The sequence below is a fragment of the Myiozetetes cayanensis genome, unplaced genomic scaffold (assembly GCF_022539395.1).
Source record: "Myiozetetes cayanensis isolate MyiCay16 unplaced genomic scaffold, myiCay2020 scf1, whole genome shotgun sequence".
Lineage (NCBI taxonomy): Eukaryota > Metazoa > Chordata > Aves > Passeriformes > Tyrannidae > Myiozetetes > Myiozetetes cayanensis.
The window spans coordinates 127747663-127774548 of record NW_026086604.1 but is presented as its reverse complement, the minus strand read 5'-3'; the positions used below and the strand labels follow the sequence as shown (position 1 = coordinate 127774548).

General features: G+C 39.8%; 1 protein-coding gene across 5 annotated transcripts in view; it reads right to left on the bottom strand.

Annotated features, from left to right (window-relative positions):
* CDK6 (cyclin dependent kinase 6) overlaps positions 1-26886 on the bottom strand; it is a 130300-nt gene that overhangs the window by 16275 nt on the left and 87139 nt on the right. For all 5 annotated transcript variants that reach the window (XM_050310485.1, XM_050310477.1, XM_050310453.1 and 2 more), the window contains exon 5: positions 15871-15980. In XM_050310485.1, coding sequence (XP_050166442.1) covers positions 15871-15980 — 110 coding nt within the window. The remainder of the gene's footprint in view (positions 1-15870; positions 15981-26886) is intronic.

The following is a 26886-nucleotide window of genomic DNA, read 5'->3' as shown; positions in this document are numbered from 1 at the left end:
CCAAGAATCATTTGCCAAGGAATCCTGCATCATGCCATGGGAAACCCGCCAAGCTATATAGTCAGAGATATATTTAAAGGATGGGCCTTTTTTTTTTTCCTTTTCATATTACAAAATGTGAATAGCTGGTAAATAATTTTGCCAGATTCTTAGTTACTTGTTATAAAGAAAATATTTTCATTTTAAGAATTAAAACCAAATATGACCTAAAACTAAAATTATGAGATGACTAGAAATAACATGATCTGGACTGTCCTGTGGAAACCTTTATTCAGAGGGATTATTTCTGAGCTGATTCCTCACCCTTGTTCCTACCCCTGTTTCCCTTTGACAGATTGCCTAGACAAGTCTGTACTGCAGGCATGAAAAGAGAAAGTAAGGCAAGAAAAAAAGTATCACCGTTTAAAGATGAAGATCATTGGCCCTTCTGATATGTAAAATGAATAAGGTACGATATAAAACTTTACTCTGAAAACAAGCCAGGCTGACATTGCACGCTCTGGACAGTTACCCACTTCCAGTCACAAGTGACTTGCCTCAGCTGTTGTGTAATTCAGAGTTCTCATTTTAAACCTAACATTTTCTTGTACTTCTCCCTCTCTTTTCCCTTTAATAATATCTTTGTGTGGGTTGGTGCCAGACACTGCATAGGAAGAAGTTACTTTATGTAGAGGTTATTATACTTAATCATAATTTGCTCAAAACTTTTAAGAAACTTATCTTCTCCTATATACAAGAAGAAAGATGACACAGATAAACATTATAACTGAGGAAATACTCTTCAGCTAAAATCTGACAGAAAACAGATCAGCCACCTTGAGCTTCTCGTTTTAGTCTTTAATAGCCCAATTTCTTTCACTTGAAAATCTATCATTCTTCAAGTAGGATAGTACCAGGATCATGAATAACATCTCTAAGATGGGGCTATGTCAGTATTGAACCATTATCAGAACTAGATCTAATGCATTAAAATCTGCAATAATTATTATTTTCTTCGGAGTCTCTCATGTCACCCAGTACAGAGAAGTAGGTGAAAGAGGTAATTTCTGAAAAATTACTGCAAATTTACAGTTCTTTAGTGCATTGAGTTTGTTCTCCACTGTTATTTAAAATGATGTAAATGAATTCTAAAAATAAAGATAATATTCTGGCCCCCAAATGCACATATAGCCTAGCTCCTAAGAAATATATAGGATTTCTTCCTTGAACCAAGAAAGCAAAGGGCTTTCCAAACTGGGCACAGATACAAGCCAACAAGGGAAAGACCCAATTTGCAGATGGACGTGCATGCTCCCTTTGCATGCATAACTGAATGGGAAATATTAGTAAAAGGGAAACCAAACAGAGGCACCATTTACAGTTTAATGACCAAAGCAGTGTCGGACTAATCTGTAGAGTCAGGTCGATCCAGTATACATCAAAAAGCAAAAAAAAGAGCGTGAATGAGACAAAATATAAACATCTTTAAAGCTTCCTTAGGATCTGGCAAAGGCAGATCTTTTTTCTAGGTGCTTCAAATTTGCTTGGCACGTTTCATGTAAGCATGGTCTCGGGTGGCCTTGGAGCGGAATGATGGGCCTTGTCCCCCACCACTGACATAAAAGGGATCTTTATCACAGACATCAGTGACCCCAGGATAAGCCAAGTGAGATTTGGTTTTCACAACCTCTTATAATAAAAAGATGGTGCTCCAACAGAAGAATACATACCTACATACATACATATATATATGTACACACATATAAACTCTGAAAAGTAAGGTAAGTGCAGATATTATCTTTCACCAGAATATGCTGTAATATGAGCAGATATCATCTGTTCCTGGGCAGAACTGCTTCAGAATTCATTGTTTAGCATTACTTTTTGAAATAGAAGAGCCTTGATAGATTGAACGTCCTTCACTCACTCTTGGCATGCACGTCACAGTTCTCTTATCTGTGGATATTTGTTTCCCTGCAAGATTTGTAGGTTTACTTCACTAGGGCTTTAAGGGTTATTAACTCAGGAAGCATGACATAATAGTGCCACCTTGAAAACTGTCCCAACATTTGAAGGAAAATCTGGAAATACATACACAAGTGACCTTGGAAAAAGGGAAGGAGAAAAAAAGTATGGTCTCTTTCCAGGGTGGAAAAAGAAGCATTCCTCTTTTTTGTACTGACAGTTCTACCAGCAATATGATCTGTGTGCTAAACACCCACCCCATCACTGTGCAGTTAAATTATACCTACTAGTCCATCAACAGTTCAAAGTTTAATGATATAACTAAACTGCAGGCTTCTGCGTTTTTATAGCACCCTGCAAGAAATATTAGTATGACACATACAACACGGTCATGGTCTTCCCATGATCAGTTGTTTAGCTTTCTGTATTTTCTTTTCTCTCATGAATCTATTTCATATCCCTTTTCTACGTGTGCAATCAAAACTCTCACATTGCTTTGCTCTTCTTGTGCAACTCAGTGTTAGGGTTTGAAGGCAGTAATTGAGCTACGGATTAGATAAAGGCTGTCTTATATGGATGTGTAGAAGCCGAGGGGGATCCTTACTCTCCTCTTCACTCAAACAAGCAGTGGTGCAAATCAGCGTGCAGGACACTGTGCACAGGCAGTGTGTGTCTGCACAGAGCTCCTTGTGCTTGTGAACATATTTGCCCATATTGTCCTTGAAAGGATCTATATCTCCTTTGAGAACATGTCAGAGATGTTTTTCACCTCTTCTTTCATTTAACTCGAATTTACTCCTCACTCAGAAATTTAGCAGGCAGCACTCCAAAATGACACATTTTAGCCAGAATACGAAGGTGTTCTTTAATGCTGTATTTTAAATAAGTGATTTTAGAACTTCTTTATCATAGTAAAAGAACAGCCTTCAAGTTAAGCAATAGTTTTAGCCTGTTCCTAATCTTGATAAAATAAATTAAATGGAAAATTACAGAAATGAAACGAAAGAAGTATTCTGCAGGAAGTATCTACTTCTTTATCCTGTACAAAATTTCACTGTAAAAATCTATTCAAATCACAATTTTCAAAGAAACAGAAGTAATTTTTTAGAGTTCCACAATTTTTCTTGCAATGCCAAGATGACTGAGAAAGCTCATCAGTTGACATTTATCATATTTACTGGTTTAACAACCCCTTTTAAAATGGACTTTGCTCTGTGAGTCCCTAATGCTGGACTAGTTTGGATCAAGGGTATATGTAATAGGATTTCAAGTCTGAAACCCTCTAATTAAAATCTAATTAATGTTCCACAAACCAAATATATTTTCAATCGGATTGCTTTCCCAGTAAAGCTCTGAACTAAAAGATTTTGTGTGATTAGGTTGAATTTCTCTGGAATAAATTCTTTTAAACCAAATGTCTAACAGTGTTATAATTCTTGTATCAGCTGAAAGACTACGGACACAGAATTACTGCCCAAAAGAAATTAACTCTTACCTACCCCTGATTCTTCCATATCAAAGGAGAATTAAGTTAATGTAAAAGGGACACATATACTACACATATTGGTTCATTCAATTTGTCCAAAGATACTGAGTAAATTAAGAATCCAAGTATGTGTTTCCAGGTTTTACACGGCTTTATTTCTATCTCAGTAATGCTAAGCAAGGAGCTTCACCGACTAAAGTATACTCTATAGATAAAATTACTTATGCTCTAAATACTTAATACAAAATAATGAGAAAGGATGATTAATTACAAATGATGATTAATTTCCATCACTATGAGTTACACAGAAAATGGTAAATCTATTCGATTAAATTACTAGTCTGACTTTTTTTTCCTCTAGAACTGAGAAGAGTACAGCAGCAAAGCAAATATCTGACTACAAAAGCATCAGAAAGAAATTCTGAAAGACAAAATTTTTTCTGTCATCTGCAGCGGTACAGGGATAGAGTGATAATGAGGTAACAGAGGCTGTGCATGGGCACTCTCTTGAGACTTCCCACAAGAGAGCTCCAACAAATGTCAAGTTTCCATGTCTGAAGGCAAACACAGAATTTAAAGATGGTATACACAATCTAGAACATAAAATTCTCAACACAGAATAAAATGCAAGAAAAAGTGATTTTTTTTTTTCTCCTTCTGGGAAAATGTTACAAGCTCAGAGAGAGAATCCTTGGGTTTTCTCTTCATCTGGGCTTCAGCTGCTACTATGTGGTGTCAAGCACATTTTGATCTGTGATCATTTTGATCTGTGATCACTTTATTTGCCCCCATATTAGGTGTTAATGGCACCTGTTGCTCTAAGCCTGTCTAAATTTTCAGATAAACCTGAACCATCAGAACTGCGCCCACCCACGACTAATATGTCTCATCACCTTCAGCTGTAATAAAACACCCTTGGTCAGAAAAAAATTCTGAAAGCGGATTACAACCACTCAGACAAGAAAGGCAGGGAAAACATTTCAGTACTAAATGGTAAACTTATGTGAGCAGAGGTTAAATTTCAATTTCAACCTTTTTCCCCAGCTGCTGAGTCTGCATGTCAAAAGACATGAAAGTGGCTTAGAAGGATGGTGTGAAGAAAATACTTTAATTTTTAGCAGCTGTGCTGGCTTAGAGTGAATTAATAAATGCCTGCAGAAAAGCTTGAGATAAGCATTTAAGGTAGAAAGTTATGTACAGCAACCATGCAAGGAAAACTGATACAGTTTTCAAAGGCCACTTAAACTAGATACAACTTTGCCCAAAGCAATACTTGTCCCATACACTCTACTCAGGCCAGAGAAACTGTGAGATTTACGTTCACTAGCCCATGATAGTGCATAGTGATCTGAGTTCAACTATTAAGAGCTCTCTGGTTACTTCACCTGTTCAGCTATTAGTGATTTCACATAAAATCTTTTTTTCCCCACTTGAATTCTGACCAAAAGAAAGAGTAAGTTAATTTCTTATACTAAAGAGTAAAACCAAAACCTATCTTCCAGGTGATGATACTGCACTCTCCCTTATGCAACTGCACCATTAACACACTTTGTGCTGTAGATTTGTTTGTTACAAGGCTCTCCAATTTATTTTTGCAACAACTTTTATGCTGTTGTCTCTTCTTTGCCATTACCGAGCCATAAGCCCTGCTTCTGTGCTTTTGACTTTATTTTAATGGGAAGTGCACACAACTCTGTACAGAATGAACACTTCCTTGGTGTCTGATGTACTGAGATCAAGTAGCTCCTTGAGCCACTGCACATCTTGAACATTTCTGTCCCCACATCACCATGTTGTTCACCACCTTCACGTCCACTACAAGGAGCTCAAGATCCAGATGGAGATGGCAGTTCATTTCTGAAAAAAAACCCAATCCAATTTGTTCAGAATTAAAGAAAAAACATAATCCTCTTCTGGAGTAAGTGAATAATCAAGTGGAAGCTTCTTCCTATGGTAAGCCATTTTATGCCTTTTCATAATGCCAGTTTGGTTGGTATGTTTGCCAAAAGCAGAGAGTTTATCAAAAAGTCTGGTCCCTCTTTAAACTCTGCTTGCACTTTCTAGCAAAGTGCCCTCAAAATCAAACTCTTAAAAGATCTAGGAGATGAGCAACACCTCCCTCTCCTTTTGCAATTGCTTTCCAGAAAAGGAAAACTGATTCCAAGGCAGGAGAAAAGCAAGCAAGCCTGTTTCTGTGTTTCAGTGGGTAGAACACCCAGCTAGGATATGGTTCTGACTTTGTAGATATCCTCCTTCATTGCTAATGGTTTGATGAGATCTACTTTTAACTCAGTATCTTCATTCTTACAGCAGCAGAGTATGATTCATCAATGCCAAACAGGCTTAATTTAACAGCTACAGATAGGAAAATTACTGAAAAATCTCTTGCTATGTATACTTCTTTAGATGCTGAAAGCTTGCTTTCAAATTATTTGGATATAAACAGCACTTTAAAAATTATTCTATTGTATAGAACAGTGTGTATGCTGTACAGACAATCATAAAACCTGTTTCATGGACGTAATCTAATAAAAAAGATCTGATAATTCACTATAGTTCGTGAAATTCTGGATGATACAGCTGATTGAGTCATGTACCTTTAGGTAACTGATTCAGACTCAGTGAAAATCAATAGTAACTGAATCTTCATGCCAATTTACTCCAGCTCAGTAGAATAAAAGAGTGGGAATTAAGTAATCCCTTGGATGAAATTCTTATTTGACAAATGTCTATATTCCAAAAGCCCTCATTACTGGCAAACCTCGATACGTTGGGAAAGAAACCATGAATATGGAGAATATTTAAGTAAAAGAAGAAACACTTCCTCATTGACTGTCTTAAGACTTGCATCTGGACAGAATGTGTTCACTGTGTCTATAAAAGGAAAGCAGAGCAAATTATGTGTGTTTCTGGAAGAAGTCACATGGTTTGACCATGCCAGCCTGCCGGTTCCTAAAAGACTGCAAAACGAAGCATGCCACAAGCATAAGAGGGCAGCCAGGCATGTGACATGCTGTAATCAAGAGTTCTCAACTTCTCAAATCCTGGCTCTGTCTCCAGCAGTCAGCGTACCACGGTGGCCGTGTCTCACATGGACTCATTTGTACAGGGCCGGCATGTCAGCAGGTCAGGCAGAGCAAGCAAGCAGATGTGATGGCAGCGCCACAGGCCTTGTGCAAACAAAAATCAGAAGCAAGGGAACAACACATGCTTTCATATCACAAGGCAAACTATGGCTTCAAAGGAAGAAGAGACAGGAACTAGTGTAAGCTAATGTGAGCTGTATCCTACCATGCCTCTTCTGTATCTTTTAGTACACAGCCAACAGCAGGACCCTGAGAACTGATGGCAAAGGCATCTCCAGCTATGTGTGGGTAACACACGTGCTGCTCTGTGGCAGGTGGCACATACATGCAGGAGAGGTTGTGGTCACCTCCCTTCCTCACCCAGTTGGGACTCTGACATCTGCAACTACAGACAATGCAGACTCCTAGACCAGCTGGCAAGTTCTCTGCAGTGGTCTGGACCCTGCAGTGCAGGTAAGCTTTTCCACAGAGGCAGAAGGGAGCTGCCTTTGGGCACTGCGATTCCCTTGGAGAAACTGTTTTCCAGAAATCTAAATATCAAACTTCTTGCTTTCTTATTGACATTTTGAGGTCTCCTCTCACAGCCAATTATTTACTCGGTATAAGGTAGTACAAAGTCTCAGAAAGTGTTATGTTTTGCTCTGTTGTCCTTAGTTGTTTTTAAACTCCTGATATTGTCTATTCCTTTAGCTGTGCTTTCCACTTCTCTCATGCCCATTTATGGGATTTTCTTAGATGTAAAGAACATCCAATAGCTTTGGTGACCACCTACATATGGAGAAGTGCTAGTCTGAAGCTGCTGAAAGATACAAATATGAGACAGTTTTGTACTACTTCTGCAACTAGTACGTACTGTCTTTATGATTAACCAATGGGGACTAATTATTAGATTCCTTTTCTGGACAGTCAAATGCAGAAAACTCAGTGCAGCTGCCCAGATCAAAATGTCTGACTAGACGCTCAATTTGGGAAGCCTCCCCCCCCGCACTTGTGAGCTCAGCAACATGCATCACAGTTAAAAGTCTAGTCTTTCTCATCCCTCTCCAGAGTGCTCCAGTGTCCAGGAAAGGATCCCAGGAGTTTAAATACCTTTTTGTAGCCATTTTCTTATGAAAGAGAAAAGTAAATAAAAACAATGTTTAGTTCTATTACGAGTCAAACAAAAGTACACAGAGCTTCCCTCAGCCAAACTCTAGGCAAAAAGCAAAGTCTCTCTCAGCCAAGTTCCTGAAGAGGGAAGCTGTGTGAAAGAGCCAGGAGACCCTTTCAAATGGAAAGTCTTTGGGCAGTGTACAGCTGGCTATCCCTCTTCAGGCTGGAGAGCAAGGGGCACGGATAACATTGCTCTGCTTCTCTCCTGTTCTCTGGCTGGTGGAGTGAGTGGCAGAAACAATCTGCAGCTGGGGGTCCCACCAAAGCAGCCCTCAGGCTGCTCTGGTTTACCCTAGGTATGAACTTGTCTTTGAGACACCCCAAAAGACACAAAGGTGGTGCACCTTCACACTGACTGGCCAGCAGCTGTGCCCAACACAGCTCAGATCCACGCATTTCTGCTGCCACCTGCATTTCCAAATATCCATTACAAATGCTATGATGTTAATAGCAAGGACTTACAAATATCTACATCATGACCGACATGTTGTGGTCTTTCTCTTAACCACAAGGTCTTTTCCTCTGACCTCTGCCCAAGCTAATTCAGATTGTCACAGACAACCACCCCTCTAAGGAATGCATATCTTTTCCAGGACTATGTGTTCAGGGGGATTTCAGACTCGTGCTCTGCCAGCTGCAATGCAGAAGCTACAGGAGGCTTTCCAGGGGGGAACTCTCTTGTGAGCTCCCAGCTGGGCTTACCCTGCTTGCAGCCACTGGCTGCCAGCACAGAGCCACCTAATCCCAGTCCCTTGGCCACTGCCCTGACATGACCTCACACCTGAACCTAACAGTCAAATTAAACTTGGTCAGCCAACACCATTTCTGTGGGGCTTCTTGCCCCTGCTTCGAGGTTCCCTTCTGTTTTTTTGTCATGGGTAGTGGCAGTTTTTGGTTTCTATGGTTTATCAACGGTTTCCCTTACCAACCGATCTATTCCTCTGACTGAAAGTCTGGCACAGCTGGAAGCTAGAAGGAAAACCACAAGTGAATGGCCTGGCACTCACCACTCATCTCCAACCACAGACCGATACAGTTCCTGGATTTGACTAACGGCTATCAATCAGCCCAACTGCAGACAGATGGGCATCAACTACAAAAGGCTTTGGGGGAAAATGTGAGCTAAAAACCAACACGGTATTTTACTTTTAATGGGGTGATGCTGTCTTGGAAACACATCTATTTCGTACTCAATAATTAGTGGTATTAATCTGACTGCTTGCCCTTCTCTCTATTAACTGCATTTGTCCTTTGCCTAAAGCCAGAGCAAGTTCTGCCTTACACATCAGATTAAACAGAAAACAATCTCAATTATTCAAAAAAAAGGAGTCACATGAACAAGGGCAGTCTTCTGCTTTCCTTTATGTTACACTGCCTCACGTTAGTTTGAAGCAAAATGCCATTGTTGTTCCATAACGAAGGTCACTAAGTTAAATTGTGGTTTGTGTCCATTCAACTTTAAAAATGCTTGAAAAAAAATCTTTGTAACAGGCTGGTCACTTATCTGGAGAGGAAGAAAAAAATCCCATTTTATTAGGTCTGGTTTGGAAAAATGATCAACCTCCCACACACCCATACGCACATGAATGGCAGAAGAATAAAGGATGAAAAGTACAAGGCACAGAATTCTGAATGCTGACAAGATCTTTCTAAGGAACAAACCATCTCCCAGTACAGTTAGTCTGGACTATGGTGAACTTTTATGGCACTTGCAGCTTCAATCATTCTTGTAACAAAACAAGATAATTTCCAAAAATGGCAAAAACAAACTCAGGTCAGAACTGTACAGTACTCTGGTTCAAAGGTTACAAATTAAGCTTTGTAGCTTTTACAGTTCTAAGCTGCAATATCTACCATTACTCGTTAAAACAAAGATGAAACAGAAAAAAAAAAGTTGTTGTTTCAGTTTTTTTCTGCTACCAAGATCCAACTGCAAGCAAGCAGAGAAGTCAATGATTACACTTTGGAGCTCTTGGTCCACTAGATATGTTGGCTTAAGGTTCACTGGAAAACACCAGATAGTGTGATTGCAAAGTCTGTGTTTAAATTGCTGCATGATAAAGAGAACAGATCTCTCTTAAACCATATTTAAAATGTTTGGCAGTTTATATGGAAAACCTAACTTATAAGCAGCATTCATAGCTGCATTTACTCTTTGCTTTTTGCCCAGATATCTCTACTGTCTTGGTTTTATTATACCTTCCCTTACAATATCCAGTTATACATATAATTTTCTTTTTTTTAACAGATTCCTCTACTTTCCTGCTTTCTCTAGTCCTCCCTTCTTTCCAAACTAGATTTGAAAGTAAATTACAGATCTTTTCTCAGCTTTTGAAAGACATTTCATAAATGTGTTGAAAATAAGATAACAGAGTATAAAAAGGGAAAAATTAAGCTAAGACCTGAAAAAAACCCAAAAAAATAGAACCTTTACCACATGGAGGAATACAGGATCTAGTAGGCAAAGCCAAGTATTCCTACTGCTGCATAGCTACCATGCCCACTTGACACAGTGAGGACTAAATGATCAGATATGCTGAAGCACTGGAAAATAACTGACAAAGAATAAAAATGCATCTGAAATGAGACAAAGTGTGTCATAGAAGTAAGCCTCACAATTCCCTGCATGGCAGTATTCATGTTTTAGAGGCTCCTTATTATCTTTAGAGTCTCTTTCCAGACTCTGTTCGTGGTACTGTTCTCTTATGTGCACAAAAGGTAAAATAAAACTGAAGTCTTCACTACTATCCACCAGAGTTGCCTTTCTTTCTCTTGTGTTCAGTATGTCCAGGATTTCATCTGCAATATTCATACACAGAGCAAGAAGTTAAAAGCCCAGACTGCTGACAATTCACAACGGTGTACAAATAAAGATCATTTTAAGAAGACAAGGAATATAATTCTTCCTTATTAAATCATGCTAAGGTTATCTATTGATTTCAGTTTGAGAGAGTTTTTTATGGTGGATTATGTGACTATGCAGTCTCTCTCTTCTGCTGTCATTCAAACCAAAGTATCTGCAATCACATCACTGATACACTTGGGCTGTGGCAAGAGTACGTCGTGCATGTAGAAAAACAAGCTGTATATTAAGTGGCAAAATATTTTGCTGATAAAAGTTCTAGTATATGATACCTTACTGTTGACAGACTTCAAACAAACGTTTCTGCTTTCCCAATCATTTGGATATTTGAATAATATTAATGGGAAAAAAGTGATGACATACTGTTACTTAATTTGAAGTGAGGGTCACTTAGCACATATAAACCCTCCTGTCAGTTATGCATTTGCAAAGTTACAGATTGACTGTTCCTTAAGGCCATTCAACAGCAAACCAACTCATCACAAGGAATGACTAACCCAGGATATATTTGGAGTAGAGGACATGGTACTTCAAACTTCCAAGCAATTCTCTGCCATAGCAGCACTTCTGTCAATAATTTCCCCCAAAGCCCACTGTCCTCTTTGCTTCATTTTCTAGATGAAGAACACACTGAGGCCACTGAGAATCTGTGGCTCTGCTGTTGAACACTCGCTGCCATATGTATACCTAATTTTTTATAAGTGAGACCTTTAAAGACTATATCTGTGAGACATTAGCACCTACAGAAACAGCTAATTCAGACCAAATGAGCTTTGCCACTCTTTGTGCCACTCTGTCACACTGAATTCTTTCTAGAGAGATAACAATTCCCTTTGAAGTCAGGGTTAATTTCAACAATGACTTCAGTAAACCCAAGACTTTACCACACAAATCTGCTAAAAAGAGTTACTCTTTTCACTCAGTGGCAAAGTTGAAACTGTCCTATCCAGCTTCAGGTTTTGAAGACAGCTTAAAAAACAGGTGTTGCTGTTACACTTGGCTGTTTTCTTCTGCTACCACTTGACCATCTTCATCATACAAAGCACTGACTGAAACTTCAGTTGCAGAGCTGGCTGCTCTTCCTTCACTCTCGAGTCAGGGCAGGTGAGTCCCCCATCTCAGTCACAGGAACATCAAGGTTGTAAGAGACCCTCAAGATCATCTAATCCAACTGTCAATCCAGCACCATCATAATCACCCCTAAACCATATCCCCAAATGCCACATCCAGATGGCTTTTCAACACTTCCAGAGATGGTGACTCCACAACCTCACTGGGCAACTTGTTCCAATGCCTGACCACTCTTTCAGTGAATTCTTTTTTCTAATATCTAATCTGAACCTCCTCTGGTGCAACCTAAGGCCATCTCCTCTTATCCTTTCACTTGAGACATGGCAGAACAGACCGACCGCCACCTCATTACAACCTCCTTCCAGGTAGTTGTAGAGAGCAATGAGGTCCCCCCTGAGACTCCTCTTCTCAGGCTAACTAACCCCAGCTCCCTCCGCCACTTTTCATAGGACATGTTTTCTAGACTCTTCACCACCTTTGTTGCCATTCTCTGGACATGCTCCAGCACCTCAATGCCCTTTTTGAAGTGAGGGGCCCAAAACTGAAGACAGGACTCAAAATGTGGTCTCATCAGTGCTAAGTACAGAGGGACAAGACCTAAGCATCAAAACATTTTGACATTTTTTCTCAAGACTCAAGACTCCCTTCTCAGAAGAGAATCCAAGACTGGTGACCCGAGCTTCCTTTTACAGAGCATTTCACCCAGATTCCAGCCTTTTTCCCCTTTTACACTCTCATTCACCTTGATTAGGTATTACCTAATCCAAGCAACAAGACAGACAGTCCCTTCTCCCCTAAAACCCTGGTCATGGCTTCCTGCTTAGGAGCTGCCTGCAGCCCTTGAGCCAGCTGGAAGAGTTTCGTGTATCCAGACAGAAGTCGATGTTACTCCCATGTTTGCCTTTCTCTTTAATGAGGTGTTCACTGAGTAAGAGGTACAAAGCCCTTTCCTATTGGCCTGGAAAATGCTCAGTGATCCTTATTTTTATCTAAACATTAAAAAAAAAAAAAAAGTGCCAAAGGATGCTGCCATGCCATCAGACCCCTGTCAGTCCTGCCAGCTCTGTCTCTGAAGGATTTTGTGATATGGTAGCAAGCCATAGCATACCTTACAGTTTTCCTTACTGGTTATTCCTATCCATGCACCATAGCTTTTAAATCACAAAAAAACCAGTCACTACAACAATTACATTTACACTTTCATTAGATAATGACAATTCATCCACATGATGCTTTATGTGGGGGTGGTCTCATCAGCAGTGCACACGGACAGAAAAAGACACATAAAGCAGAATAGTTTCTCTGTATATAACACATCCACCTGACTATTGAGCAATTTCTTGCTGATATGTAAGTAGAGCAGAATCCTTGGGAATGTGTCTGAGGAGTTTCAGGGTACAACGTTTATGCATTCATCTGTGTAAAGCCTACAAAACTGCATCAAAATTAAAATGTGTGTTTCAAAAGTAGCTGTAACTTTATACAAAACTCAGATTGCAGGAAGAACAGAGTTGAGAAGTGTCATTTTTAAACTGAAGCAGCCAAGATGAGAAAAATGTTCAAATTTACTCTAGGTGTGTCTAGACAGAGATATACTTATTTATTTTTTGTGTCTAAGTCCTTTATAAACTTCTGTGGATTTCGGATCTGCTTCTTAAACAAATGTTTTGTTTGCATTTGTCTTAAACTATTTTGGATTAAGAGTGATTTAAATTAAATGACATGTCTTCCACTCAAGAGACACAGCAATCTGTAACACAGGGACTGGACCATTCAAACAGACCTCACTCCTACACTTGTCCAAACCTACAGCACCCTCACGGTGTTTGTAACACAAACATATATAAAACTATATTCAAGCAAAATCAAACTGTCAACTGCCTCCTTGACATAAACAGGATTTTGATGTGTTTTGTGATGCTGTGTAGTGTTTTATTTTGAAACCCGTTCAAGTGGGATATAAGAACTCTGGGAAATAGAAACTCCAGTGGAGTTTCAGTACATTTCTTAAAAACGTACTGAAGAGCTTCAAGTTCTTTCAAAGAGAAAGCAAAAGAGAGTAGGGAAGGAAAGCAGCAATTACCCAGTAAGACAGAAAAAAGAAAAGGTGGTCTTAATACCAAAGCCAAGTCTACAAGGCAAGCTTTTGCTGCATTCTCATACTCTTATCCTATCAACACCAGTGGAAATACAGATTGGTGATTACCCAAGGGCACTACCATTTTCCAGCAAAATCGCTATTGCATTTATTCAATCTTTCGGAGTTTGCTAAATGTTAGTTTATTGCTACCAAGGTCACAAGAACATGGGTTTTCTTTTGCAATCCATCAGGAGAATCAGAAAGACAACATATATCACAAAGACAGTATTGCAACATTAACCCATCACAACAGTCCATGGAGATAACATTCAGTGCTGTTCACTGTAGCTTTATGGCAAAGAGCCTTGAGAACAGTCTTCAAAATCATGCTTGTACACTTAAGTATGTGAAAGTCATATTGTTTGCAATGAAAGAACATAGTACATACAGACTTGACAGATTCCTGACCTCTACAGTTTTTGACAGTCACCCAAATTTAAGACTGAGAATGTCAGACTGACCCTACATTTGGTGAGAAAAATGGAAGTCCTGGTTTTATCAAACTCTGGTTCAAATCAGATCTCATTTCCATTAAAGAAAAAAGCTCTGATTCTGTCATATTAATGTAGTATTTGCATTTGTATACAGGTAGAAAATTTAACTGCCTCTAATTTAATTTACTCTGTTGGATTTGGAGAATCAGCAAGGCTCAAACATCTTTAAAGAGGAAAAATGAAATTGAATTGGTGGTGCTTGTATATGGCAATATTTCTTATCTGGCAGAATACTTCAAATTATATGAGGAAAAAAAAAAGAGTTTTGAGCATGTAATGAAGTTCTGCATTCGTTTGTCCTGTATCACTCTTACTGCAAATGCTAAAATGAAGCTGTTGATTCTGCTGCTTGAATCAGAAAAACTGTCAGCAGCTTAACACTACTGTGAATCTGTCAGTATACGGGCTAAGACTGAATCTTTAAAAGTTTGCACTGGAGGGTTTAACTGATATTCCTAAAATCCACATTCTTTTTTTTTATCTCTTTTTCTGACCTCATTTCTAAGTCAGAGACAGAGAGGCTGGAGTAAAATAACTCTACCCAGGCCATCTGACCAGGCAAGAAGCCCAAGAAAAATGAGTTTTCCATATAATATTAGTAAGTAGTGAAATCCCAAAGTTATTTTGCAAGACTTCAATTATTCAAGTATTTTGAACTTCACATTGTATAAATTAAATAGTTGTTTCTCAAGGCCCTTGCAGTACTGCTTCTCCCTGTAAATTGTACTGATTCTGGGTTTTAGGCCACACAGAGTATATTTTTCTTTCCCATTTTCTTTCTGTATATTCTTTGACTTCGCAGTGGGTGTTACAAAACGCTATTCAATTTCTACATGGAGATCACCCAGGTGATGACAATGTGCACATTTTGCCATAAGCTCAATCCAAATGCATGTAAATTGGTTTAACAGCAAGACAGGTTTACCTTGTTAAAATTTTTGCAGGTTTGTTCCTCTCCACACCCTACATGGTACAACCTTCATACTAGTGTCTTTTCAATGGGGAATAACCAGTACACAAGAGCTCCTCTTGCATTCACAGCTCATCTGCCTCCAGCTGTAATACTTTGCAGCAAGATGGGGGGTGGGGGGTGGTGTTTGACTACATTTAACATCTCTGTTACCCTACCCTCAGGCTACATAACTTGCCCTTAAAAAATCCTACCTCTGTTCCCTACCTCTAGGGAAAACTTTAAAGTGACTTCTTAGATCTCAAATATGCCAAGAGGGGACTACAAGGCAATACCTGATGCACCAATGCACAAACTATAGAGGAAGAAGACTGTGCTGAACACAGTGTTCCATCTTCCTCAGGGTAAATCCTTCCCACAATACAGCTCTACTCAAATCAGTAACAGCCTCTCTTCCCCACTTTTATCTGCATTTGGATTCAGGTGCAACAGGAATACAACAATGTTCGTAAAGGCTTTACCAAGAGCTGAGGCAGATTCCCATCAAAAGAGACTCCAAGATGGCAACAAGTACGAATTTCCAGGGGGCATTTATATTTTGCACGGTAGATAAGACATCCTATCAGGCCTTTCCAATGTAAATGTGATTCAGTGTACTGCAACAGGCATTACTACGCATTTTTTCAAATGAAAAGCATGAAGAAAATAAAACTGTGTTTCTTACTTTCGACGGAACATTTCTGCAAATATGCAGCCAACACTCCAAAGATCAACTGCCGTTGCATAACTGGACTGAAGCAAGACTTCAGGAGCTCTATACCACAAAGTAACAACCTGTAAAACAAAAAGGAACAGAAGAGAGATCACGCTCAACCATAGAATTACAACCTCATGAGTGTTGTATGCACAGCTTCCATTTAGTTTAATCCGTGTTGTAAAAACTCACATATTAGGGCAAATGGGTTTGGCCATCACATAGAAAAGGATCCTGTATGGAAAATCTCAGTAAGGATAGCTGCAGTGATGATGACTCAGGAAGTGAGACCACTTCTCGTCAAGAACAGTGCGGTTCAGGGTACAAGAAAACTACAGTATCAGAGTACAGCCCTGGTGTGACATCTCAATACCACAGCACACTATCAGAAACTCTTTGAAGCTTTTGCAGCTTACAGATCCCAAACACTTTCCAGTGGAGATGTGGACTCTCCATAGAGAAAATGTTAGTCTACTGAACAAAGCCCTGTTTTGTTAAAACAACTTTTGTGGACCCTTTATATGTAGTCAGCCAAACTGTAAAAAAAACAAGCTACTGTGAGTTTACCCATAGGACAAATCAGAACCTGTAGCACATATCTGTTCTCTGCCCTTTATTATGTACTATTTTCTGTAAAAGAAATGGAATCAACTCAAGGGCATGGGGCAATCAGGGTAAACATGTCTGACCTGCCTCAAAAGTTCTCTCTGAAGAAACTGAAGAAATTATAACTTATTTTTTTACCAGTTGGATATAGATTGAGCCAAACCTTTCCCAAAGCTGTCCCTTACCAAAGGCATAAGTGCTGTCTACTGTGGTTTCCTTGCACACAGAGGAACCTTAAACTCTCAGTTTTCAACTAAACAACACAGCACAGGAATTCCTGGCAGATTCCTGACCTTTACAGTTGTGCCCACGTGCTGTTGGTTAGACCAGCACTAACTTCTCTCACAATGTATTTTCAAATACATTTTCTTACAATACATACTCTTTCCCACGGACATATGCCATGTACAGCGCCTGCTTTTAGGCTGTTCTTGTCTCAGTGGTTATGTCACAACATGCTGCAGAGACCCAGTGGGAATTTTATTGGCACTGCTTTATCGATGTACTTTGATGAGTCCTGCTGGACTCACAACAGAGACGGGACAGTTTATATTTATCCTTTTGTTTCCCACAAGTAGACCAAATACAGATGAGGGTGACTGTATCTCCAGGACATCTGCAGAAGAACACAAGGAGCTTCTGCAGTGTACTGTGTGAGCTATTATCTTGCTAGAATATAATCTGAGAGCCCCAGAGCATTCTGCTCCTGAATGCAGTTATAATCCAGCCATAACAACACAAGACCATCAGCTAAGTACCAATATTTTCTCAGTGTGTGCTATAATGTAAACCTTTGACTATTTATCTGGGGGCTGGGAAGGTCTCAGCAATTATTGGGTTGTTTCTCCAACAAACACAAAGGTGGGAAAAGCAGTATTCAGGAAGAGAATGAAACAAAGCAAAAACACTGAAAAGAAACAAGGACAGAAACAAACATAAGAATTAATATAACTTTAAAAATTATGTTAACTAGGATAGTGAGTTCTGAATTTCAAGACCAATACAAAGAAATGTGTATGAATAGTGGGCTTTTTATGATAACAATATAATTGTCTTCTAAGGAAAAATAACAATGGAAGTAATCAGCCGAATCTGCTGGTCAAAGCCAGCTGAAACAAAAGCAAATACAACATTTATTATAATCATTACATGCCCTGACAGCCTTTGGAACCACTGAATGGCTATTGAAGGGAGGTTCACGGATATTTGCACAAGTGGTCATATTTGCTAACAGTTCTTTCAAACACTTTGATCTTTATTCATAAAATCTGTCTTTGAAACAGTTCAATAACACAGTGCAAAGTACTGCACTGGCAAGCTACACTTCCAGATACCTGTCCACAGAAACAGATTCTTCTGTGGAAGCTGGGCATTATTTAGCTCCATTTATCTTGTTCCTGATTTGCTACCATGCCAGTGATGCCTTTCAAAAACACTTCTCTCTATAAAAAACAGAGAAATTTCTTTAGAGATTCACTCAAGAGAAAGATGACAAAGGTAACTGAAGGTCAGGGATTCTCTCCAGAGCTGCCCTATCTGAGTCAGATAGAATTCCTTCTAAAACACATTATTTTTCTTAATGCAGATGTACCTCTCAAGCTGAACTGCACTTTTGGTCTCTCAGTACATTTGTGGAAAAGCTTATTGAAGAAATGTTGCTTTGAGAAATTAGATATAACAATTTCAATCCATTACTGTTTGTTAATGGCTGGGTGTAGTGTCAGGAGGAAGAGTTGTGTGATCTTTGATCTGTGGGAATACCACCAAACCCCACGATTTCTAGTTTGAGATCCATACGGCTCTTCTCACATGGAGCGTAAGGGTGATTAAATCTCCCCAATTCCACAAGCCCTGCACCATTAGGGCTTTGCACTCTCATAGGCAAAGAACTGGGGGATGCACGGTGATGAGACCATTTGAATACTGCTGACAATGTACACCCCAAACTGGAATCCTTTCCAGGGAAATGTGGCAGAGGACAGCTCTGCTCCTCTCCTGAGAGGAGCACTGTGGGTCGTGCCCGGTCCCTGTGCCTGCCCAGAAGAACACTGCTGTTTTCAGACAGCTGCGGAAGCACGATGGCTGCTTCTCCCATGTGACCCCTTACTGGCACAGTTCCTCAAGCATTTGCACCCTGCTACACTCCATGCATGCATACACAGGGGACTGGGAGATTTTACTTGAGTAATTTGGAAACTTACACCTTTAAAAAAAAAAAGATTTCCAAAGACTTATAGTTTAACTTCAGCTAATGCCTAACTGCGTTATAGTCAGAGAGGAAGTAACCTGTGTCGAGCTGTTTTGATATACTCTGTCATTAATGCGTCATTATGGAAGCGATCAAGTAACCTTTACAGTTTGTAACATGCAAGTCTGTGCTTCAAAATGTGAACCCGAAAGGGATCAAAATGTACTAAATGTCAGTTTGCACACAAGAAATGCCAGAGATGACTCCTCCTGTGGTCATGGTCTTCTCCTGAAATGCACAGGATGATGCACATGATGCAGTGGTTTTGACACAGTTTCACACTCTCTCTTACCATAGAAACCAAGAAAATATTTGTGGACACTCCATGAACATTTGTAAAGAAGTAGAAATGAAAATTATTCTGAACACAGGATATGGTGAGGCTGAACAACCACATCATCATTTCCTCTTTAACACAGTTCTGAGTGGAAAAATGCTTTACTTAGGTAAGCCATACCACCAGGGAGACCTGGGTGTCCCTGAGCGATAGCACACATGATAGGGAGCTGATTGATGAAGTCCCATTTTTAGGATGAAAAAAGTGAGCACCTGCATCACCATATCTCACTTAAGTTCTGTCTCTCCTGAAAATCTGACACACATGAAATGTGGCACATGGTGACTGTTCTGTAGGAAAAGCAGTTCATGCTCACATGGTGATGGAGATCCTAAATTCAGTACAAGACTCCTAAATACTTTGAAGGCTGCAGACTCGAGCAACCATTTTGCATTTTAGTCCTCTCATCTAAGAAGTTTCTCTCCTGGTTTCTCTCCCCTTCCTGCCTCTGCCTTCCTGCCACAAGCCAGTGGCCACCCTGACAGCATCACCAAACGTGCCCCATTCCCTGTTACTCCTGTGCAAATGCCCGAGTGGACAGCCTGCTGCCCTGCTACGTCCCACATGCTCTGCCTTTCATCACATTCTCCATCTGCTCCTCTGCACCTCCAAGATCCCTAAGTTTCAAATCTTGTCTCTTTTCTTCCAACTGCAAATGCCCCAGAAAAAAATTTTTTCCCCCTTTAGCCTCTCAACCTACTCCACCTGTCCTGAAGATACATTTTTATTTAACAGAACAAGCTACATATGAAAAGATTGAGAATAATTCATATACTGGAGGAAGTATGTACCTAAAGAGGTAACTCTGTTCCTTTTCCAGTGCACATTTTATGTTTTCACTACCCAGATAAAATAGAATGATATCAAGTAAGAACTGTATCAGTAGCTGCAGATCACTGCTTCTAACAATTTAAATGTCAATAGATTTAGGCAGCACTTCATGACGAAAAGAAATGAAATGTGTATATGAGAGGCATTAGAAAGGAAAAGAAAATCTGCAAAAGTCTACTGAGGCTGTGTCTGACCCTCTAAAGAAGGAAATATGCTCAATGAGAAGCAAGGGAAGAGCTGGATTTAGAGTCAGAAGAAGAAAGAGAGCTTCATTTTGAAATAAAGCTTTCTGTCTTATTATACCAGACAGATGTTGCTAGCTGGCACCATCTAGCCCCAGGAGTTTCAATCCTGCACTTCATGGTACCTGTTTCTGATGAAAAACTGAATTAGTGGTAAGTGTCTGCTCACTAGCAATGTTAATACAAGATCTAGGCATTGTGTCAGTCTCATTTAATTTCCATTTACTTTACAGAGCAGATTTTCATTTTTGGATAACTGCTTACTTTAAATGGATCTGCACAATACGCAGCCCTTTCCAAATATAGCTGCTGTCTGAATAGCATTCAGTTCAAAAAAGACAAAGACAAACAGTGGTTTAGGGATGGGGTTGAGTAACATAGACACAAAAGACTACATTTCGGTTTGCCACAGACTTTAAGTACAGACCAATGCCCAGTTGCACAGCTACAGGAACAAAGCAGGGATCAGACTGTAACACAGCAGCTATGTCTGTGCTAGGAAATTAAATGGGACAGGAAATGTTCCTTTGGCACCGAGACCAACAAGTACAGAGTGGTCTATGTCCATATTATTAAATTCTCAGCCTCCCAAAAAAGGTGACCACATGCAAACTGCTTATTGGGAATGTCTTTGGTCCATGCTTAACTGCCTGTGCCTAGGAACTGTCTGGGGAAGGGCTGGTTGGAATAACTCGTGCCAGGAACCATTCTAATAATTTAACAGTATAGACAATTGAGCTCCAGTACCCACGAACGTTTTCTGGCACTCTTTAATCTACTAACCAGTGAGTCACGCTGTGGCCCCGGGTCTTCCTTTCACTCCAGAGAGAAGGCATTTTGCTATGCTTCCCTCATCTGCTCTGATTCAGAAGAGGCTCCAGGAGAGCAGTGGTTTGGGGGAGGCATGGCCCACTCCTCATCTCACCCAGTAACTGGTCTTACTTTATCCTAAGCATGTTGTACAGGTCAGATAAACACATGCTGCAGTTGCTTACTATCTGTGAGGAAAATCTCATCTACACAAATGTAGACATCTTCCTTTTAAATATCCAAAGATGGACGAGATTAATTCTATTATAATTAGTTCTGAAGTGGCTTTGAAGAGGACTTTTAAAGTGGCTTTTAAAACACTAACTTTCCCAGAAATCATGACACAAAAGAAATTAGCAGGATGCCTAAATTAATATAAAATATCCTTGAGTCCAAGTAAAATTCTTCTACCAAGTATTTTACTCTTGTGACTGGTTTCTTCTGTGGTCTTTTTTTGTGCTGATTTTGTTAATTATATTGGTCATTAGATGTTGGCTAATTTTGTTACTTAAAGCATTTAAATCTCATGAAAGATTATGTGTAAATTTTTTTTTAATGTTCCTTAGCATGGCTCTTAAACTCAGGTTTTTTGTTCACTTCTCACTAATGAGGCTCTCACATGATCTTTGGAACATCTTTTTGACTATTTTTCATTTATTTTTGTCCTTTCTCTTTGAGCAAAAATGAGGGCTATAGAATATATGGTGTAGTATGCAGAATATAACTCTTTAGTGTCGCTTCATGGTCTCTCAACTTCACAAAAAATCTTTTGCTTCAAACTGTTCAGGAGGATGCAAAGTGGAATCTTTCCAACTTCACTATGGACCTGCTACTGCATGGCTGCTTCTTCAGGTCTGGGACTCTAAAAACGACTTGAAAAATTTTCTTCAAGCTTTGTAAAAAATTTCTTTTTAGCTGTATGACTAAGCTTGACACATTCACCACAGACTAGCTGAAGAGGACAGAATTACAGACAGCATACTGACTGAAGCCTCACTGCAGACAGGCTCTCTCCCTAATCTACTTCCATCCTGCCTGGTAGAAACACACTGTTGAAAAGACTCCATAGAGTCTGAAAAGAAAAAATGTAATTTCTTAAATGCATATGCTAAAATTGAAAATGAAATCAGCGTAATACTAAAAACTGCTTAGGAAAAGAAAGAATTTGCTTAATAACGTTTCATTACCTGCAGTTTGGAATAGTGACTGACTACCACGAGTGAGCAGGACAGAAGTGTCAATCCAGAGGGTTGGTGACAATAAGTTATGATATGATGTCATTTCTGCAGGAACACGGGCCCCGACACTCGTCCTGTGTGCTGCTCTGAGTCTCCAATGCAACCCAAGGTGGCCCTGCCCTCCAGTCCTCTTTCACAACAAATCATCTCCCCAGCTGCTCTGCTCCAGCAGTGACATTTCCCACCTCCCCCTTCCACTTCCATGCCCTCCAGGAACACTTCAAAAACCTTTGGAGTGGAGCACACCTATGCAATACGGGGAAACTTCTCGTGTGTATGTCTTTGTGTGAGAGGCCCAGGAGATAAAGGAAGAGGGTAGTCTGGGGAATGCTGGAGGGAGGAGCAAAGAGAGAACAGGTGAGGACAGGGGGAGAGATGATGCCTCATTGCACCCTGCAGCACCATGCACATCAAACTCCTGCATAGGCAGAGAATGCTTTCAAAACCCACCTGTCCCAAAGGTGTAATGATGCTAAGATAGGTGATTTTAGCATGGATCTTTTAGCCTTTGTACAATGAATTCAACACATTTTTCATCTCTGGTTTTGAAAAGGGGTGTGCCTGCTTTAATTGCTGTGGACTGTCTTATGGTATTTTCCTATCACTATTCTTAAAGCCTTCACTGAGCATTCTGCCTTTATAAAACAAGCCTAGGACTCTCTTTAGATCTGACTCTGAAGACCTGTTATTATTCCTAACTGTGATGGAGAATGTAATAATCATTATGTTATACAATGTGCTTTAGTTTCCAGGGATAATATCTGTCTGAACAATTTTATTTGTTTAATCTCTCTTTGAGTAGTGGTTCTTCCACTATTACTGTAACTCTTTTCAGTTCCATCACAGAGATGGGTATGGTTGGAGAAAATTGTTTCTTTCTTAGAGAAAGATGATAAATAGTTTGTCTGTTAATAGAAACATTAAAACTCTTTCCCTTTTAAAGTGAAAGTATACCAAACTATCCTGATGGCTTTCAGAAAGCCCTTTACTTCTTGACAAAAATTTAATATACATAAAAACGAAATCCTTTCAAGGTCTATGGGTCTCATGAAGTGCATATGGTAATACCAGTTTTATCTCTTTATTCGCATTTGTCTCTGTTTTAGGCACAAGTCTGATGAACAACTTTGTGAAAAGCAGTATGAATGTTATCACTAGTTAAATCATCAAACAAAAAATTATTTATTTACAGGAGAAACAAATCCTGATCACATGTACCACCCCCTATCAAGTTGCTGTTTTAAAATATGATATCCTCTTTTTGATGCTAAAACATTTGTGCTTTGAAGGAAACATGGTTTAGCATTTTTTGTAAGATAACATGACAAATAAAGAAGCCATTCATTTCTTTGATGTTCTAGACACACAAAACTAACCAGAATTTTCCTTTTTTTATTTCTAGGAAGAACCACATCACCCCAGTGTGATGGTGCTGCTGAAGAATATTTCTAGGTACATCCGTTGTCAGTCGATGTGAATCTGTGTGTGTGTGTGAATGTATTCGCACGTCATGTCTGCAACAGAGGATACTTTACCTACATTCAGTGGCTTTTACCTTAAAAGTCTCTGTGCACTAAGCATCTGTGTGCAACAGCAACTAGAAAGGAAAACTGGCTCGTAAGATGAGGTAACATTTAAACCACCAGTGATCCAGACCTTATCTCAAAACTAATACAAGAAAATGTATTTCCATTAAGCAGAATATTTCACAGAATTCTCTACTGATGCAATACAGAGAACATTTCTGAAAGACTACCTGAGAATGCAGGTGAAAAATGCTTTATCTTTATACAAAAAGAATGAAGCAAAAATAGTGTCAGCAATACTATCCTACCTGATCCAGACCCCACAAAAGTTGAAGAACTGCCAGGTCTTGTTGGGTATTGAAATCAAAACCATGATGCCCTCTTCTCTGAGCTGCAGAGCAGCCTTCTACAGAATATGGGACAGCTCAATTCTTTACAGAAGTGGTCAGCTTTGCATGCAATGAGGCTTGTGCTCATTCTGCAATGTATTTACATATAAAGATACTAGACCACACTGAGAACAAGACTTTAAATAAAAGTAGCCATTCTTCAATCATGCTTCAAGACCCAATAATCAAAATAAATCTTAAACTTAAATCTAGACTTAAACAGCAAATTCTAATAATCTCTCTCAGAGATAAAAACCCCACAAAAGCAGAAAGAAATAAACGCTACTGGCTTCTTGGGTTGATCAAGTCAAATATCTACAGTAAGAAAGAAGACATTTTCTTCCACTATACCAAAAGAAACTAAAGCATTAAAAAGGTGGCAGCCTGAGACTGTGCCTTGGAATACAGGTCTTGTTCTGAGTCTGGTTGCATCAATTTGGCACATTTCCACTTGCTCAGTCGTCTGTTGGCATTAGCTAGCTGAGGGAACAGTCCTAATTTCTACAACCAGATCTTGGGCTTTGTTCCAGTTGCTTTGCTCTACTTTAGGTAGCCACAAAACCTACTCACAGAATCATAGCATCATAGAATTAACTGGGTCTTGGAAGAGACCTCCAAGATCAAGTCCAACCCTTGATCCAACCCCACTGTGATTACTAGATCATGGCACTCAGTGCCACATCCAGCCTCATCTTGAAAACCTCCAGGGACGGTGAATCCACCACCTCTCTGGGCAGCCCATTCCAATGCCTGACCACTCTCTCTGTAAAGAACTTCTTACTAATATCCAACTTAAACCTCCCCTGGCAGAGCTTAAGCCCGTGCCCTCTTGTCCTGCTACTGATTGCCTGGGAGAAGAGACCGACCCCCACCTGGCTACAACCTCCTCTCAGGTAGTTGTAGAGAGTGCTCTAGCATCCTACATATTCCCACTGGGTGGCATCCATCTCTTCTACAGTCTTTCATATTACTTATGCCCCGTCCCTGAGAGCAGGAGAACACAGAGCTCTAATTTGTGCCAAGGACCAAACCATGGTTGGCTCCATGCTAACATCCCTCAAAGCTGCCCTTGTGACTGCTGGGTGTTTTCCTGAGTACATCAGACTGGAGAATCTGAGCCTTACAATTTATGGTTTGACTTGATAATGAAGACCAGCTTTCCATTGCTAGTAGAAAACCAGAGTCTGGTCAATAGAAAAAATTCTCCCCACTTCCTGGGGCACTGTGCTGGACTTCAGTTCTGAACACAAAAAGCCTAAATGAAGGAAAACCATGAAGGTCACCACAGACCTCACTCCCACGGAACTTGGGCCCACTTCTGTGTCAAACCATCTTTAGCAAAAGGAGAGATGCACGAAGAAACCTCAAAGAATAGATTAAATACTGTCAGCTCTCTAGGTGAGAGGCTTTACTGTGGACTCTACAGCTGCTTCTAGACAAGAAAGAAGGTGGAATGAAAAGGTTTTTAATGAAACACAACCATCAAAATTGACCTGAACAAACGCATCACTCTCAAAAAGAAATACTTTCTACCATTCTGAGGCAAATGCAACCACTGGGTCAGAGTTAAACACAGAATTCTGTTAGGTCCTGAATTGTTACAGACCACTATGAATAAATCAAAGTTTCAGCTTGGGACTCTAAAAAGCAGAAAGTTGGTGCAAGCAACTTCTAAAAGATACTGTTTTAATTCAGTTGAGAATGAAACTTATGAACTGAAGTTGTGTCTTGAGTTAACAGCAAGAGCTGAACAGGAAAGTAAGGATACAAATAGCCAGCAGGGCATATAAGTAAGAGATGCACCTTGTGTGCATATGTCAGGGTAAGCAGAGGACATGTGCCATGAGTGGATTGGCTGCAGAGTAAGAGTTTGCCTGATCTTTACCCACAATGTGTATGAAGGCAAAATAAGCTCAGTCCCTATTAACCTGAAAATATTTCTCCAAATATCTTTTACACTGGAAGTCTGATTTGGACAAGAACAGTCTCTGGCACATCTAAACTTAAGATATTTGCCTAGATTACTTATAAAACGGATATATACAAGAAGTTTCGTATCTCTACTACATTTTAGCTACAGTTGTTAAAACTTCTTGTTTTAATTTTGACCTTTCTTCACTTCTATGTCCCATCAACTCCTAGGGGAAGCACCCATCTACCCATCCACTGGCACTGGGAGCTGTAACCTTTCCCCAGCAGTATGGCATGGTATGGTGGGAGCCCCACAACACCTGATACAGTGTTATGCGGCCACATAGCTCTCCTTTGCCAAAGCAGAATGTGACCATGATGTCCCTGTAGGAAGTGGAACATTTTGCTTCTAATGCTACAGACTCTACGAAGGCTTGAGCAGAGGCCTGGAGGCAAAGTACTAATTTCACTGATAGCCTGGTACAATATATAAAGGGGCTGGTGGAGCAACATCTGTCAGTGATGCTCATCTGAAGCAAAAGATTACAGTTAAAATTCCTGTATTACAGCAAAACCTAAAGGGAACACAGGGCTGCAAACAAGGCAGTTCCTCTGCAGCAGAAGCTCCACTTGGGATGTACCTGCCCTCACTACTTCACCAAGTGCAGACTTCAATCAGATTACCATCACGATGACTGGCACAAAACTGGACCTTCCTACACCTACGGCATAAAGAATCTTGCAACTCTAAACAGTGCAAATCTGTTGTACGTTTGAAATTCAATGCAGTAAATTTTACTATGACCTTATAAAAATGTATGGCTTTAAACTAAGTAAAATTGTAAATG